The sequence below is a fragment of the Pistacia vera genome, unplaced genomic scaffold, assembly GCF_008641045.1.
Source record: "Pistacia vera cultivar Batoury unplaced genomic scaffold, PisVer_v2 Contig759, whole genome shotgun sequence".
Taxonomy (NCBI): domain Eukaryota; kingdom Viridiplantae; phylum Streptophyta; class Magnoliopsida; order Sapindales; family Anacardiaceae; genus Pistacia; species Pistacia vera.
Genome location: NW_022196622.1, coordinates 165,334 through 182,605, shown reverse-complemented (window position 1 = coordinate 182,605; position 17,272 = coordinate 165,334). Strand labels below are relative to the sequence as shown.

Sequence of the window (17,272 nt, the reverse complement as noted above, 5' to 3'; positions counted from 1 at the left end):
CTAAAACTTGAAAAATTTTGCTTAAAAATAATATCCATGGCAAATATACTAACATTTTAGCTACATAACCACTAAATTCGTAACTAAATAAAAAGATTATTTACTACATATATAGTGAATTCGTAACTAAATATTAAATTATTTGTTATGAACATATAAAAATCATATCTATATATGAAAAGATATTACTATAGATATAATATGTTAATAGCTAATTAAATATTGAAATTACCTGCTATGAATACTTTTAATTTGTAGCTAAATATTATAATTATTTGCAATTAAACAAATAATTTATATCAAGAATTTATAATTTATTGCTTCGATCAAAATTAATTGTAACAAATATTGCTATAATTAACAAATTTAATAATAATTACAAATTTAATAGATAATATGGCGTCATAAGAAAAATTCTAAAAATAAAAAATAAAACATTAATTGTCATTTTCAACCAAATAATTGTCTACTCATAAAATCCTTAATCCTAGTAATTAAAATGTTATCAACTGATTTTTTTTACAAAATATGAATGCTTCAATGTCATAGAAACCTTTCTTGATCATTTAAGAATTTCCACCAACCTGCAATATCAAATTTAAAAAAAAAAAAAAAAAGGTTAATCATATAAACTAATGTATTAATTGCATATCACTTTATGATTAATGTAAAAGAAAAATGGTTTTCATAGTATATATGCAGTTTTCAAAATAACTTACAATTACATCCAAAGGGATTTGGTTATTTGTTAAAGATTGTTGACCTTGAGTTGTAAACATTATAATGAACTTCTCTTCTCATCGTCTATTCCCATCTTTAGTTAGTGTATCACCACCAAAGAAGTCATGCCCTACAAGTAGCTTGGGTGACTTATCTCTGTCCTCCAACGGCGGAAATCCACATGTAATTACCTTTATCACAAAATCATTATTAGAATGTCTACTGCATTTGACTTATCTCTATCCTCCAACGAAGGAAATCCATTGCAAAAAAAAAAAAACTAAAAGCAATTACAAATTTTAAGAAACATGTTTCTAATGTAAGTCAAATGCTTGTATAGCAGCTCTTAAAGGAAATACTCTCCTAACCTGAAAAATTCCCTCTATGAGCATCTCACCTTCTGCTAAAACAATGGTGTTTTCCGAACAAAAACCTGTGGTGATTTTGTATTACTTGTCAATAAAAACGATGGTTTTCTATCTCAGTTTTGATTGGAACACAGAATTTTGTGCATTCATGTAAAGTAAATCATCAATCTGTGTAGATCATCCATCTGTGTAGTCTATATGAGGTCTAAAAATGCAACTAATTTACAATGCTGAACACACTTCCTGGCAAAAGGATATGCATTTAGAGCTCATTATTATATCATCAGGCAAAGCAACAGCAATAGCAAAAAATCTTCAAAGAGAATCCTAATCTCAAAGAGATCTACTTAACATTATAGACTCCGTTTGGTTCATTATTCTGATAATTTTTAAAATAATATTTTGAAAAAAGTTAAATTGGGCGGGTATTAGATGTAGGATTTGGAAATTAACAAAAATACCCCCTATGTTTGTTTATTTACTAAACACTCCTATAATAAAATATTAAAAGTTAACAAAAACACCCCCAACCCACCTATTAAATACGGACAGCAGGCCACAACCGTCAGAGGGTGACCGGATTGTTTTTGCAATTTCTAAAAAAAATATTTGGGAGTGTTTAGTTAAATTAATAAATTTAAGAGGTTTAAAAGAAATTGAAAAATATAGAATAATATTTTGAGAATAATAACATTTTACTGTTTAATTTTATTGGAATACTAATAATAGTATTTTTAATAGCGTAACAAACGAAGCCATAACTTTCTTGAAAATTATTGACGACATAATCAAGATATAAACTTCTTACTTTTAGTAAAGAGCTTAAGAGCTGTTTTGTGAGTGCGTGCCATCACAAATAACTCCATTTTAACACTAACACTAACAGCCAAAAACAAAAAATGAGGAACTGTTGGCAGTGGCTTAATATAATAATATGATATTGATATAAAACCAATTCATTATTTAATATCACCATTAACTTGGAATAAGAATATAAAATAAAGTGGTTGAATATTATAATCTTCATGTTGGCCAGATAGCAAATACAATTACTACATGAATTGGCTGTATTTGGTTATGAATGTCTTAAAGTATTAATTAAAGTTGCAAAGAACCCACATGAAAGTGATAAAACCTGCAGCAAAGTAATAAACATATTTGCTATCAATATTTAAGTGTTTAAAACCAAACCAAATTGATAACAAAAAATAACTAAATAATATAAATAAAGTAAAACAAATCAAATTAAGCTTATTAGTAATTTAAGGAGACCCAAGGAAGTTAGCAGCACTGGGTCTTCTTCAAATAATTGAGAGTACATTATGATATTCTTAAACCCACTCCTAACTAGAACAAAAACAAAATTAGAAGTAAGACTCCAAAAACAAAATTAGAAGTAAGACTCCAAAAACAAACAATTGGGAGTATTGTTATGTTAGGGTTCAAGGAATTAGAGATAAAGTTTTGTGATAAGAAGGGAAACAAGAAAAACTTAATTTCACTTACTTGATTAACCAAAACCGTGTGATTTGCTTGGAACGAAGTCCTGTTTAGGAATTTCATTTTGAAGAAGCAAGTGTCATGACTGGAGAAGACAAATACCATAAAAAAAAAATTCGTATTTTAGAAAAGCTAATAGATAACACTTTATAGTTCATATTAAGCCATTTATCTTTTACGGCAAGTGATAATTAAAATGTAGAGAGAAGTAGCTTTCAGAAGTCTCACCTAATATCAAAGAAGTAATTGAACCCAAAACCAGAAGTCTAACCACTCGAATGAGGAACAACAGGCATACAAAGTTGAAGACTGATATGTAGGAAGGGAATCGGTGACCTTTGGCATTTGGGAGACTCAGAGATTAGCACCAGAGATTTCATTTTGACAAGCTTCAACCTTCACTTTTTTTTTTCCCTTCTTCCCCAATTCGTGAAATTACAAACCCTAGATTCAGATTTTCTTTTTATGTATTTTGACTTTGATTTGTAAAAATAAAAATTACAGAAAATCCCCTGTATTTTAAGAATACTTTTTTACTCTGGTTCCTAGCAGGGTACCCATACTTAGGTTTCGATTCCGGTTCTCGGTTCTTAAACTGTAGGAACCAGAATCGGAATTGGAACTGGAACCAACCAATTCCACAAAATGGGAATCAAAACTTACCCTATGCAGGTTGGTTCTAGGTTGGAAACCAAAACCGGTTCCTTGTGTACCTATCTGTTCCGATTCTACCCTAATTTCATGCTCACCCCTAGCAACAATGGACTTGACCTAATTAAATAATAATAAGGTCCATGGGCTTAAGCTAATTAAATAATAATAAGGTCCACCATAACTAAGGTTAAACAAATTATCTTATTAATTAATCTTATAATAAATAATGTATATAAATTATTTATTAAATTATTCACATTTAAAAGATAAATTACATAAATTATGATGAAGAAAATTAATTATACATATTTAAGATAAATAATTTGAATTGTAAATGATGAATAAGATAAATAATCTTTACATAGTGGGGTTGTTACACAAGCTAACCATAGTCTCATGTGATTCACCAATTAAGTTCAATTTTTATAAGCAAACTTATATTCTTATTATAAACAATACGAAAAGATACTGTGAATTAAATCACAAATGGTTTGAATCAATTGCAATTGATACCTTGAGAACAATTTATTAAACTACAAGGAGATGAGAGCTACTTAAATCCTACCATTGCTAAGCTTCGTAATGAATTCTATATTTCTTGTTCATAAAATGAACTTGCAAATAAATCTCCAACTTAAACAATGAAAAAGTTTTTAAAAAGGTAATTTTGTTGTATTTTATATGATTTAATTTGTATCATATCTCCTATAATTTTAACCGTATTTCATATGATTTAATTTAATTTTTTTTATTTTCTTACATTTTTTATATATAATTAACAATAAACAAATGTTGTCATTCTCAAAGATTAATAGTATTATTAACGCTATCATCATCATCATCTAAAACATACATACAAGTCCATATATACAAATATGTAACATTACCAATTTTTATAATATCTCAATCTCATACCTAAAATCATCTATATTTCATGAAGTGTTAGTTTTAAATCATCATAAAAAAACAAAAAACAAAAACCTTGGAGATCCTTTAAAATAAAATTTTATTTTAAAAAAGTCCACACTCTTAGTTTGCTGCAAATTTCTTTTAAGTTAGCTATTGGTTGAAAGTTCCAATTTACTATTGACATTAGGTGTGATTAACACTATGACTATAACTATTTAATTCATAAGTAATAAAAATATAATTACTCACGAGATGAATTAGAATATCTATAGTTGCATACTATGAGGATTGCAGCAAATTAATTTTCACATTCTTTATTTGCTAAAAGTTCATATAATTTATAGATAATGCACACATACTAGCTATATATTTAAAGTTGTAGCTAATAATTACACTACAATATTGTTACTACCATGAAAATAAAATTTGTATAGCTCGATACCTTAATTAGCTACAAATTTCAGTATTTTATAGCTAATGCACAAATAATAGCTATATAGTTAAACTTGTAGCTAATAATGATACTATATGCCATGTACATAAAATGTTTATAGCTAAATACATTAATTAGCTACAAATTTTAATATTTTATAGCTAATACACAAATAATATCTATATAGTTAAACTCGTAGCTAATAATGATACTATATGCCATGTAAATAAAATGTTTATAGCTAAATATATTAATTAGCTATAATGTTTTACCATAGCTAATACATTGTAGCTAAATTAATAGTTATTGCTATGATTTTAATAAGTTAAAGCAAGAGATGAATATTAGCTTTGAGGGAAAAAATCTTATCACTAAAATTATTTCAATTAGCTATAAATATTGACTTTTATAGCTGTAAATATGTATTTGCTACAGGTTCACTTTCTGTAGCTAATTTTCGTAGCTATATGTGTATATTATTGTAGTTACCGCAAAAGAGGCAAGTTATATCCATGCTTATACAATTGTCATTGGTAAGCGAGTATCGAGCTAATTTTGCTCGAAGGGTCTTAGCTTCATTTCTTCCTTCGTGCACTGTCCCATCTCTTAGGTAAGCGGTTATTGCATCCATCCAGCTGTACCTCTGTCCTGTTACCAAAATTGATTCCGGAGACACGAAGATGCAGAGACTTGGAAGAAATCTAACAGGAATGGAATCAATTGCTTCCTTGCTTATAGGACATTCTTGCAGGAGCTTAGCTCCCATCCCCTTTTCATTCGAATACCCATCTATGTACAGGGTCCATTACCATAGAATGTCAAGCTTCGGCTTCCCTGGCAGGTTTTCCTCTGAGGTGCTCACTTCAGGCGAGCACACTTCTTCCTCAGGTTGATAAAAGAATTAAGAAATGAAATCAGCCAAAGCTTGTCCCTTAATTGCTATCCTTGGGATGTACTTGATGTCGTGTTAGCTCATCTTCATAGTCCACTGAATTAATCTACCTAATGCCTTGGGCTTCTGCATTATCTTTCTCAGTGAAAAGTTTGTCAGGACATATGGAGTACACCTGGAAATAAAGCCGCAATTTCTGAGCGGCTATCACAAGTGCATAGGCGAGCTTCTCCATCTTGGGATACCTTGTTTCAACATCAAGTAATCTCTTGCTTGCACAGTATACTGGCCATTGTATCCCCCCTTCTCGCGTACCAAAATCGACTGATCACGGACTTAGATACTGATAACTACAAAAGTAAGGGCTCACCCTAGATGGGCTTTAACAGCAAAAAAAAGGTTGTCCTAAGTGTTTCTTTAGCTCTTAGAATGCTTTCTCACACTCCTCTGTCCACTTGAAACCCTTGTTTCCTTTCAAGGTTTCAAAAAAAGGTAGGCACCTGTCTATAGCTCGAGAGACAAATTTGCTTAGTGTGGCCAGTCACCCTATCAAACTTTTAACGTACTTTATGCTAGCTAGGTTCTTCATGCTCAGGAGAGCTTGAATCTTGTCCGGGTTGGCTTTGACACCTTGTTGATTCACAAGGAAACCTAGGAACTTCCCCTAGCTTACTTCAAAAGCACACTTCAAAGGATTGAGTCTCATTCAGTATTTTCTAAGGATGTCGAACATTTCCCCTAGGTGCTTAATATGGCTCTCAGTGACCTTTGATTTGATGAGCATGTCGTCAATGTATACCTCCATTGTTTTGTCAATTTGCTCGACGAACATTTGTTCACCAAATGCTGATAGGTCACTTCAGTGTTCTTTAGGTCAAATGGCATTACTTTGTAACAATACATACACTAGTTAGTAATAAAGGAGGTGTGTTCTTCATCAAGCTATACATCAGAAATTGGTTGTATCCCGAGTATGCATCCATGAAGCTTAGTAGTGTGTTCTCGGCCATCGCATCTATTAGTTGATCTATCTGAGGTAGCGAAAAGTTGTCTTTAGGACAAACATTGTTCAAATCAATGAAGTCGATGCAAGTCTACCACTTTCCATTCAACTTCTTCACCAAGACTAGGTTGGCGAGCCAGTTTGGGTACTTCATTTCCCTAATAAAGTTAATGTTTAGAAGCTTATCAACTTCATCCTTAAGCACTCTAGATGGCTTAACATCCACAGATCTTCTCTTCTGTCTAATTGGTCGAGCCCTTGAGTCTACATTTAATCTATAGCACATTATCTCAAGACTGATCCCCACCATGTCCACAAGAGCTGAATTGAACATGTCCAGGTTTTTCTTCAGGAACCCCACAAGATTGTTTGTCAACTCATCGCTCAAACTACAGCCAATTTTCAGCACGCGAATTGGGTCTTCCTCATTGATAGGTACCTCTTCCAACTCTTCTATTGGACCTATTATGCGCTCTTTTGGGTGGAGGCGAGGATCTATAGTATCTTCCAGAGTCTGGGCTTAGGCTCGGACTCGGACTCAGACTCAACAATGACCATGGTTCTTGGGAGGGGCCATTTTTTTGCAGCATGAATGGCCCAATTGTAACATTCCCGAGAATCTTTCTTGCAACTCTTGATTGTTGCAACCCCCTCCTAGAGTTAGGAATCTTATTGCTTGGCAGTGCATCAAAGTGACTACGCTTAGGTCGTCTAGGATCGGTCTCCCTACAATGACATTATAAGTGGTCGGGCAGTCGACCACTAAGAACTCTACCATTATCATCCTGATCTTAGGCTCTACCCAAGAGTCATGGGCAAGTTGATTGTTCCCTTTGAGACTAATCTATTCCCAATGAATCCATAGAGTGGTGATAGACACACATTCAAGTCTCGTTTTGTGAACCTCATTTCTCGAAAAGCTCCCAAGAAAATGATGTTCACTGTACTGCCATTTTCGACCATTACCGTGAGTACTTGGGCATTGTTGATCCTTGTTGCGATTACAATCGCATCGTGGTTGTGGCGAGGAGATTCTTCACACTCTTCCTTGGTGAATCCTATCACCTTACTTTCTTGTTTGGGCCACTTTGGCAGCTGTTGCTCATAGCTCATTACCCGAGGAACTAAGTATGTCTTGGCTTCTCGTGCGTATTGCTCGCGAGAATGCCTAGAGCTCCCTGTAATGTCAAGTCCCTCGTAGATCATGCCTACCAGTACCTCGTTATTTGTTAGAGCTTGTTAGACTTGATTATTCTACTCACCTAGATTTTTGCAAGCTGACGCCTCTTTGACAAATTCTTTTAAATGGCCTTTTCTGATCAAATCCTCTATAGCTTCCTTTATAGCTCGACACACACTCATTGGTGTTGTGCCCAATGTCCCGGTGGTACTAGCAGTATTTTTGGTGATCTCTTCTCCTTGGTGCCCCCCTTATCCTTTCTGGCACGGGCAGTTTCTTAGCCTTCCAAGAGACCTCATAAATGTGAGCTACATCTTGAATTAAGAGAGTGTATTCTACATACCGTGGGAAACGTTGCATGTCCCCATGATTCTCTATTCTCTATTCTCTAGCTCTTTTGGAACCTATTTTGATTTCTATCATTACAATCTTGGCCCTTCTGTTTATCTGTTGGGCACTCTTGTCGCCTATCGGGGGTTCTTCTTGGCGAGCTTCTTGCAAAGGTTACTAGTGAGCTTTCCACCCACTGATGTTTGGTGACCATTTGATAAAACTTGGCCAGGCTCACATGGTCCTCACTTTGGAGCTCTTTCCGACCTTATTCATATTATCAACAAAGTCTAAATCGACTCTTTAGGTAAATTTGTGACCTTTGCCTGTTCATTCTAGAACCTTGTTAAATGTGAGGTTAGTGTTTTGTCACTTTCATCACGAATATTGCTCTGATAGCTGAGCGGCATTATGAACTGTCTCCTCGCTTGGAATTACTATAGGTACAACAAGGAGAATTGTTGCCAAGACTGAATTGAGTTCGCCTTGAGCCTCTTGTACCACCTCTTGGCATTCCCTACTAATGTGATTGCAAAACAACAACATTTTGCCAAGTCACATACTTGATATAGCTCCATCAAGTCGTTAAAAGAGTTAAGGTTGTCTCTAGGATCCCTTTTCTCGTCAAACTTACTTTCTAACGCCCTGAATCCTTAAGGGAACGAGGCCTAACGAACTTCCTCCGTGAACGGAGAACTCACTATTTCTTTTGTCATATTGTTTTGGTGGGCTCTTAGATCGTCGAGCATTTTTTTGCACCTGATCTAAATCTTCATTATGGGGAGCACTCTAGCTATGGGCTCTATTCAGCCTTACCTCAAGTAGATGAGCTTGGAGATTTGTTGCTTGGACACTCCTCTATCATACACATTAATATGTGAGGTTGAGTCATGATAGATAGGTTGGTAGGTGTTATCATACTCATCAGTGCACTGCTCACGACGTTGGTTAAAACTAGAACATCGGTCATTGCTAGATTGGCATGCGTGACTCATCTTGCGAGCTTGCAAGGTTTGAGCCCGCCTTTGGCATGGGTTAAAAATTGGCACATTGATGTTGGGGATATCGTCGAGCAGGTCGAGTATCCCTTGGGTGACCATTGCCTTAATTCTCCCCATGGGTTATTTGCCTGGTCACCTTCTAAGGTTAGTTTGCCCGCTGGACTCACGTTCATGAGTGAAATGTATCATGTGGTGTCAGGGGTTTCGGTCACTCCTTGGTGCTGACGAACCAGATTGGTTGTCGGCTGAGTTCCGACGTGTTGGGGTAACATCCGTGAAGCATGGCTGGTCAAGGTCCTAGGGAGCTAGTTGCTGATTTTTTAACTTAGCCATATTCTGTTGCACTACCTGTGCAACCATTGTTCTGATCATCTCCACCAGTTGTCCATTCTCGGGACTCGACATGCCTAACCCCTATTGATTCGTGATCTGTTGCATTGGTGGCACTGGTGGTCGATCGAAAGGAACGATCTAATGCACCTCCTAATTGGTGGTTTCCGTGTTGTTGTGGTTTCTAGTGTTGGTCTTTGATCTGGTATAGGCCATTAGAATTTTTAGGTGATTGGGTCACTAAAATAGATTGCCATAAATTTTGAAATTTGGCAAAGGCCCTCCTTCTAGCGCCAAAATATTGATACGAGATTCACACCAACTAGAGTGATCCGATTGACTTTGGCGAAATCGGAACAGATGTGTGCATGATTAAAAATAACCAGCAAAGTATGAAATAAAAGCAGTAAAGTAAATGACAAAATGGTTTTTAAAGTGGTTCGGCAAGTTATGATCTTGAGCCTACGTCCACTGTTTTTCTTATTTGTTGTGAGAGCTTACAAGAAAATAATAGAATTCCTAGAACAATTTGCTAACCCCTTTTCCATCATTGGAAGGGGTTTATATACAAGATTTGTACAAAGGAAAGAACGGAATTAAAGGAATTATAATCAAGATTGGAATGCAACTCCAATATTCTCGTGATTGAGCGCTAAGATGCACCATAGTTGTTGTTGATCTAATCTCTTCCGAAATATCCAGGATCTGAGTTTATTTGTGATTTGCTTGAACAACTGTCGAGATTTGTCGCAACTAGCTTGTGCTGGGTCTAGTTATATCTCGACGAGCTTATGTTGGGTCAGACAATCGTTTGAGCTGGACTGGGTCTAGGTCAGGTTATAACCTCACGGAACTCTGACTTCTACGAGCTTGATGGAAAAATCACACACAACAATATGTAACATTAAAATTGTAGGTTTAATTGTTGACTCTGAATTTATCTAAAACAAAATTATGTAGAGTAAACATATGTCGTTATTTATAATTAAATTAATATTTTCACCTTACGAAATAATATCTGGTTATATAATTTTTCACATTTCATATCTCCTTTATTTATAATTAAATTAATTAACAAATCAATGGATACATAGTCGGTTGAGCACAAAATACAAAATTTGAACTAAAAGTACGCATTAAAATTTATGGGCTGGGTGACCCACAACCTATAGAAATCCAATTAATTAACATGAAATTTATCTTAAAATTTTCAAATTAATTTTGTTTAATGAGTGGTAGATATAAATTAATAAGTAAAAGTCTAAAAGACATTTAAATTTCATATTTTAATTATTTGTGTGAAATTACAATATAAGTACTGTACATATAAATATATAATAGGTTGAGCTTAAAATACAAACATTAGATAGAAATGCAAGACTTGAGCCGTGGTTTTCCAGAGATTTTGTGTTCAAGTCACTACAGTGGTTACCCATTACATTTGTAATTTACCTGATTCATTGATGTTATCGAATGTCTAGTAAGTCCCAAGGTATAAACCCCATAATAAGAAATACAAAAATTAGATGCAAATATAATAAAAACATAGAATTGAAGGAATTACTCAAATTTTGTAAAGCAATATCGTGAATATTGTCTTAACTTGCTTCCATCATTCTCTGCCCAAGAGCCAACTGGAAGTTGAGAGTTGATTAATTCTTCTAACCAGTTTTTTATTCAGAATTTTGAAACATTCCATTACAAAAGGAACTGATGAATCAAGAACTTATATTCGATCATTGGAACAATCGGCTTCGTAAAATTGGATAGCACCAAGGGCGGCACTGTAAATGATACGCACGTTTTGCTGATGCATTATTCCTAGAATAGATTGCCCCTCTCCTGGAATGATTGCTACACAGAAATATCCTTCTGCATCGAAAGCAATGTTCACATATTTTGCATCGACGATGTAGTCTCCTCCAGGTAAATTGAAGCTCAGTGATGGAAACTGTCTGAAACCTGCGCGGTTCCTGTAACAAAGTTGAAGGCCATAAGGCGTGACCCCTGTCATTCTCTCTAAATGAAAAGAGTCATAGTGATTCTGCAATGCATTCATCACCACTTGATAAACATTGATTCCATTTCCAGTATTTGTGGCAAGGTTAGTGAGTGGCGCTCCCGAGTCTATGAAGAAACCACCGTTAATAAACTCAAAGGTTTCTGGTGGAAATCCCAAGCGTTGAAATCCAATACTTATATCTCTCAAATGCAAGTAATAATAATAAGTACCAGGCACAGTATAATAGGGAGTTGTTACAACATTTCCTGAAGGTAGAGGAATGTTATCCCCAAACCCCAAGATAGCAGGACCGGTCAGTCCTTGAGAAAAGGGAACAATGCAATAAGAGAAAACGCTGTCAACAAGGGGAGACAATTGACCGAATAGTGAATCTGGAGATAAGTTTAATCCCAAAATCCCGGAAATGACACCATTGAAATGCTCGAAATTTCGGTTATCGTACGAGCAGCCGAACATCAAATCACCTATGGTTACGATTTGATGACCAGCTTTGTCATCCGGAAAGAAGAACGATTCCAGGGCCGCGACACCGTTTGTAGGTCCTGCTCCACCATAGTGAACACTGTAGATACATACTCCATTAACACATTGAAAAATGCTGCGTTCACCTTGACATAAAGGGTGATCACAGGGAAGAGTTTTGAAAGAAGAAGAAGCTTGGGAATCGTAAATGGGATATAGTTGTGGGAAACAATTTATGCAAGGCGCACACTGAGTCCAAATTAGACCACCGCCAGTGTCTATCATTAGAAGCACATCTTTTGGTGGTGTTCCAATTGTAATCTTCCCAATATAGTAATAAGAATCAATAGCTAGAGGGATGATAAAGTTTGGATCATATTTTGTTGCATTTAGAGTGGATAACAGTGTCACTAGTTTGGCTTTAGCTTTGGAGAATTGAACCAATCTCTCAATTCTTTCGAATTGAGTGAGGTTTCCAGGGTATAATGGAGACTCCGGAGAGTCCCTAGGGATGAGCTTCAGGCTGAATCCAAGAGGTTTTGAAGTTGTGAAATGGAGTTGGGAAATTATCATGGAGTAAAGAAATAGTACTAGTGTAGCTGCCGGGAAAGGTCTCATCGTAAAAATTTTAATGAGTAAGAAGAATGAGCCTTCTTTGACAGGATGAATTGGAAGCTACAAAATATTATAGTTCCAATCATCTCATTTTTTAGCCTCCTGACATAAGTTTTCTTCTAACCGATAACAAGGTTCAGGAAATAAATATCTCTGCACCCATTCACCGAACTGGGTTAATTTTTAGATATATTCTAATGAATCTTGTTTGCTTTGCGCCTATGTTAATTAAGTTTATGCCTCTAATAGAAGAATGCTACTAATTATACTTTGGAAATTATAAATTCACAATTAATTACTTACCCCAGCTGGATTAAAAACAAACAATATTTTGCCCTGTAAATAGCAATATAACAGCTTCATAAATACTTGGCATATAATTGACTGATGTTTCTTACCTACGTGTCTTATAAACAACTCAGATCCAACTGAATGCATATTATCTGTTTTACTTTCAAATTTCATGTACCAAGTTGGGTTTAATTAATTTGTAGCATTTAACCCTATTTGTTATATCTTAACTTTTACGAAACATTCCCACGACAATAAGGCAAACACCAATTCAAATATTCTAACATAAGAAAGGTAGTGAGCACGGCTACAAGAAACTGAACTCTTCCGAAGATGCTGCTATTGACATTGTGGTTGGGTCGGGCATCAGAATATACTGTCTACAACAACAAAAATATCAGTCGCAGTCTAAAAACAATATTCTGAAGATAATTTCGCCAATAAGCAATCGTATAACAACTTGTTGACATTTCCATATTAAGAAGATTTGGGAGATTTGATATGGTTCGATTATGGGATGATTAGCTAGATTCATATAGTTGCCTTCCACGTCTTGATTTGTATTCATTTCACTTTATTTATTGCCTTATATGTTGCATTTACACTTGTATAAATTGAACCATATTGTACATGAAATTGAACCATATTGTACATGAAAGTATTCTTCTCTCTATTATTTTGCTGTTATTCTCTCGGCATACTTAGCAACTAACTTGCTTCTCCTTGCCTCTCAAGCCCTCTTCTTGTCATACTTTGGTAGTCCAACTACCTCTCTTGCCACTGCCATTCCAAATTCTTACATGGTATCAGAGTAGGCCTCCTAGCCAAATCCTCTCCTTGCCACTCAATCTCGCTAATTCAACTCCTATCCTCTGTTATTGGTTTCCCTACAAAACAAACTCTAGGATTAGTTCATTAGAAACAAAAACCAAATGGATTAAAATCAAAACCAGCAAAACCTATCAACCCCAATTGGGCCTAACACACCAGACATGTGCTCAGATTCAACAAACAGCCAACAAACCCACACACATAGATCAACCCCAATAGCCAAATCGGCCTGAACATACACAGTAGTCAAACAGGCCCAAACATACAAACCCACCAAAATAGCCAAACAGGCCCAAACATGCAAACCAAACCAAATAGTCAAACTGACCCAAATAGTCAAATCAGTCCCTACCGAAACACATATCTATTCAGGTTTTCGGGTAAAACTAGCCCAAACCCATTTCCCTTCCAATTCTAGATCGTGCAACCCCATCAATGCCAACCAGAGCCTGACGACCCCCTCAACTTCTCGCCCTCTAATGGACCAAAACCCGTTTTGGTTAAACAAGTTCTCACTGGCACCAAGAACTACGTGACTTAGGCTCACGACTTCCAGCGAGCACTTATCACTAAGGATAAAGACGACTATATCAATGACACCATAGCACCGCCAACTGAGCCTCATCTCCACAAACATTGGACCAAATGCAACATGTTGGTCCATTCATGGATCAGCAACTCCTTGACCCAAGAGGTTGCCACTAGCTTGCCACCAATAGAAATCACTGAGGAGCTGCGACGATTCATCAGGAAAATGTATGGACAGTTGGATCTGGCCAAAGTGTTCACACTCTAGCAAAGTCTTGCTGAAATCAAACAACACAACCAAACTATCATGGTCTACTACAATTGGCTCTCAGCCATCTCGAATGAGCTCGACACCGTCGCCATCGTCGAGCCATTGTGAGGACCACTAAAAAGTCTGCAACAATTCCAACAGCTCAAAGAACAGGAGCGTCTGATCCACTTTCTTCTCAAATTGAATGAGAATTTTTTGCCTTCCCTTTCGCACACAAATGCTGGCAAAGACTTCGCCGCTATCTCTCTATCGTCTGTACTAGTTGGTTATACAAGATGAAAGCCAACATCTGGCTTCCATGGAACCACCACGATTGGGTGATTCCATCGCTTTTGTCACCGAGAAAAGTGAGAGTAAAAAGGCAGAGCTACTGTAGCTAGGGTTCACAAATGAGAAAGACAAAGAAGATTTTGTATACAAATGAGTGAATGGCAAGGATCACTCCAAGCAATCCAAAGGCCAGAAATCAGTCAATCAGGTTAACGGAGTCAATGGACAAGCTAGTTAACACTTTGGCAATCAACATTTTGGAAATTCATCCAATGGCTCATATTTTGGGAATTTTCAAAATGGATCTAATGGATCTGATGGCTCAGGATCATCTCGATCGAGTAAGAAGAGGTATTGTGATTACTATAAAAGGATAAATCACAATCGAGACACATGCTAGAAATTACATGGTCATTCTAAAAATGGTAATCTAACATCAAATTGTGTGAATGTCACCACATCCTCGGGATCTAAAGATCAACCACTCTTGCTCAAACCTAACCAATCAATTAGCTCATCCAGATGTTGAATCAACTTTCAACAAACAACGTTTCCCCCAGTTATGCAGGTACATCTTTTTGTTTTAATAATTCATTTTTTGTGATTTATGGATTATTGATTCAAGGGCTAGTGATCACATAATTTTTTACCCTAAATATTTCCAACCCCACACAATCCCCTCACAATTATCTATTAGGAAGCCCAATGGCAATATTGCTCCAACAACCCATACAGGGACAGTCCAACTCACTGAAGGCATAATTCTCATGATTGTCCTTTTGTCCCTACTTTCAATTTTGACCTTATATCTGTGTCAAAATTCTGCATTGATAATAACAGCACATTACAATTCCTTCCTAACCTCTGTATCTTTCAAGACTCTTCGACTGGCAAACGGATGGGCTTGGGTAAAACCCATCATGGCCTATACTACTAGGAGCCATTTTCTATTTTTCCTAGAAATAAAGACAACTATTGTAATGCCAATATTAATAATAATTCCCTCATTTTTCATCAAAGGTTGGGTCACAATGCATCTATTCCTCAATTAAATTGTCAAATATGTCCTATTGCCAAACAACCTACAATACATTTTTGAATTAGTACATCCTCCACTAAAACACCCTCTGCCCTCATCCATCTTGATATCTGGGGCCAATATTTTGTTCCCAATCATGATGGATCCCTTTTTTTTCCTAACAATAGTGGATGATTTTTTCTACGGGACTTGGATCTTCCTCATATAGACAAAAACCCAAGCATTTACCCACATCCTACACTTCCTCTCCATGGTCCAAACATAATTCAACACACGAGTTCAAACTGACAATGCTTTAGATTTCTTCAACAAACAGCATTCCTCCTTGTTCCTTTCCCATGGAATTTTCCACTAGATTTCTTGTACTTATACTCCTAAACAAAGTGGGATTGTTGAATGAAAACACCATCACCTTTTAGAAGTAGCTCGAGCCCTCAAACACCAAGCCCAAATTTCGACCACCTTTTGGGGCGAATGTGTCATTATTGCCACCTATCTCATTAATCGCATGCCTACACAGGTTATTGGAGGTAAAACTCCTTTAGAATTACTATTTGGAGAGAAACCTGATAACACTCACTTACGAGTTTTTGGCTGTTTGTGTTATTCCACCACTGTGGGTCCCCGTGACAAGTTTGCGCCTCATGCCAGGAAATGTCTTTTCATGGGATATCCTATGCTCCAAAAAGGGTATCGTCTTTATGATTCCCAACATAACAAGTTTTTTGTTAGTAGAGATGTTGTTTTCTGTGAGGTTATTTTTCCCTACTCAGACAGTGAGACTCCATCCTCTCTATCACCACCTGCACTATTGGATCATCTATCGCTATCAGATATTCCCATTACCATGGTTCCCATTCCCATTGCTCAGCCCTATTCTAATCTTGCTGACACTCCACCAGTTGATTAGGATGTAGACTCTACCACTTCAGATGAACCTCTATAGTCTCCCAACACCACGGATCTGACCACTACAGATTCAACTTAAAATGATTCTCCACCTATGGATCTGGTTCATCCCATTCCCTTTATCAAATATTATTCCATTACAACGATCATCCAGAGTTTCACGACCACCTATATGGATAGCCAACTACATCTGTTCCACTATGGAAGGTATTCCTTACCCCATATCTAATTATGTTAGTTTTGACAAATTATCTCCTGGACACAGATCCTACATGAGCAACATTTTTACTACTCAAGAATCACCACATTTTCTAATGCCATACAACATGCTTGTTGGCATCAAGCCATGGAAGCATAATTAAATGCCCCTATCAACAATCACACATAGGATCTTGTTTCACGCCCCTCACATCAGAAACCTATTGGTTGTAAATGGGTCTACAAAATCAAGCACCATGCTGACGACTCCAGTGAGTGATACAAAGCTCGACTTGTTGCAAAAGGCTTCACTCAACAAGAAGGTTTTGATTATCAGGAAACCTTATCCCCTATAGCCAAACATATCATTGTTCGTGTTTTCATTTCTATTGCTTCTAACCATGATTGGCACCTCCACCAGATGGAAGTTCATAATGCCTTCCTCCATGGAGATCTCGCGTAGGAAATTTATATGGATATTCCACCCAGCCTTCGCAACCAGGGGGAGAATCTCA

At 36.2% G+C, this 17,272-nt stretch overlaps 1 protein-coding gene across 1 annotated transcript; it reads right to left on the bottom strand.

Moving 5' to 3' along the window:
• Nucleotides 1-11,046: 11,046 nt before the first annotated feature.
• Nucleotides 11,047-12,423, bottom strand: LOC116115983 (aspartic proteinase CDR1-like). The gene has a single exon (XM_031402102.1). It carries the CDS (start codon nucleotides 12,421-12,423, stop codon nucleotides 11,047-11,049), a length of 1,377 nt encoding a protein of 458 aa, XP_031257962.1.
• Between the last annotated feature and the right edge of the window lie 4,849 nt (nucleotides 12,424-17,272).

Coding starts and splice junctions, on each gene's coding strand:
- LOC116115983 (XM_031402102.1), bottom strand. CDS start 12,423: ATGAGACCTTTCCCGGCAGCTACACTAGTACTATTTCTTTACTCCATG.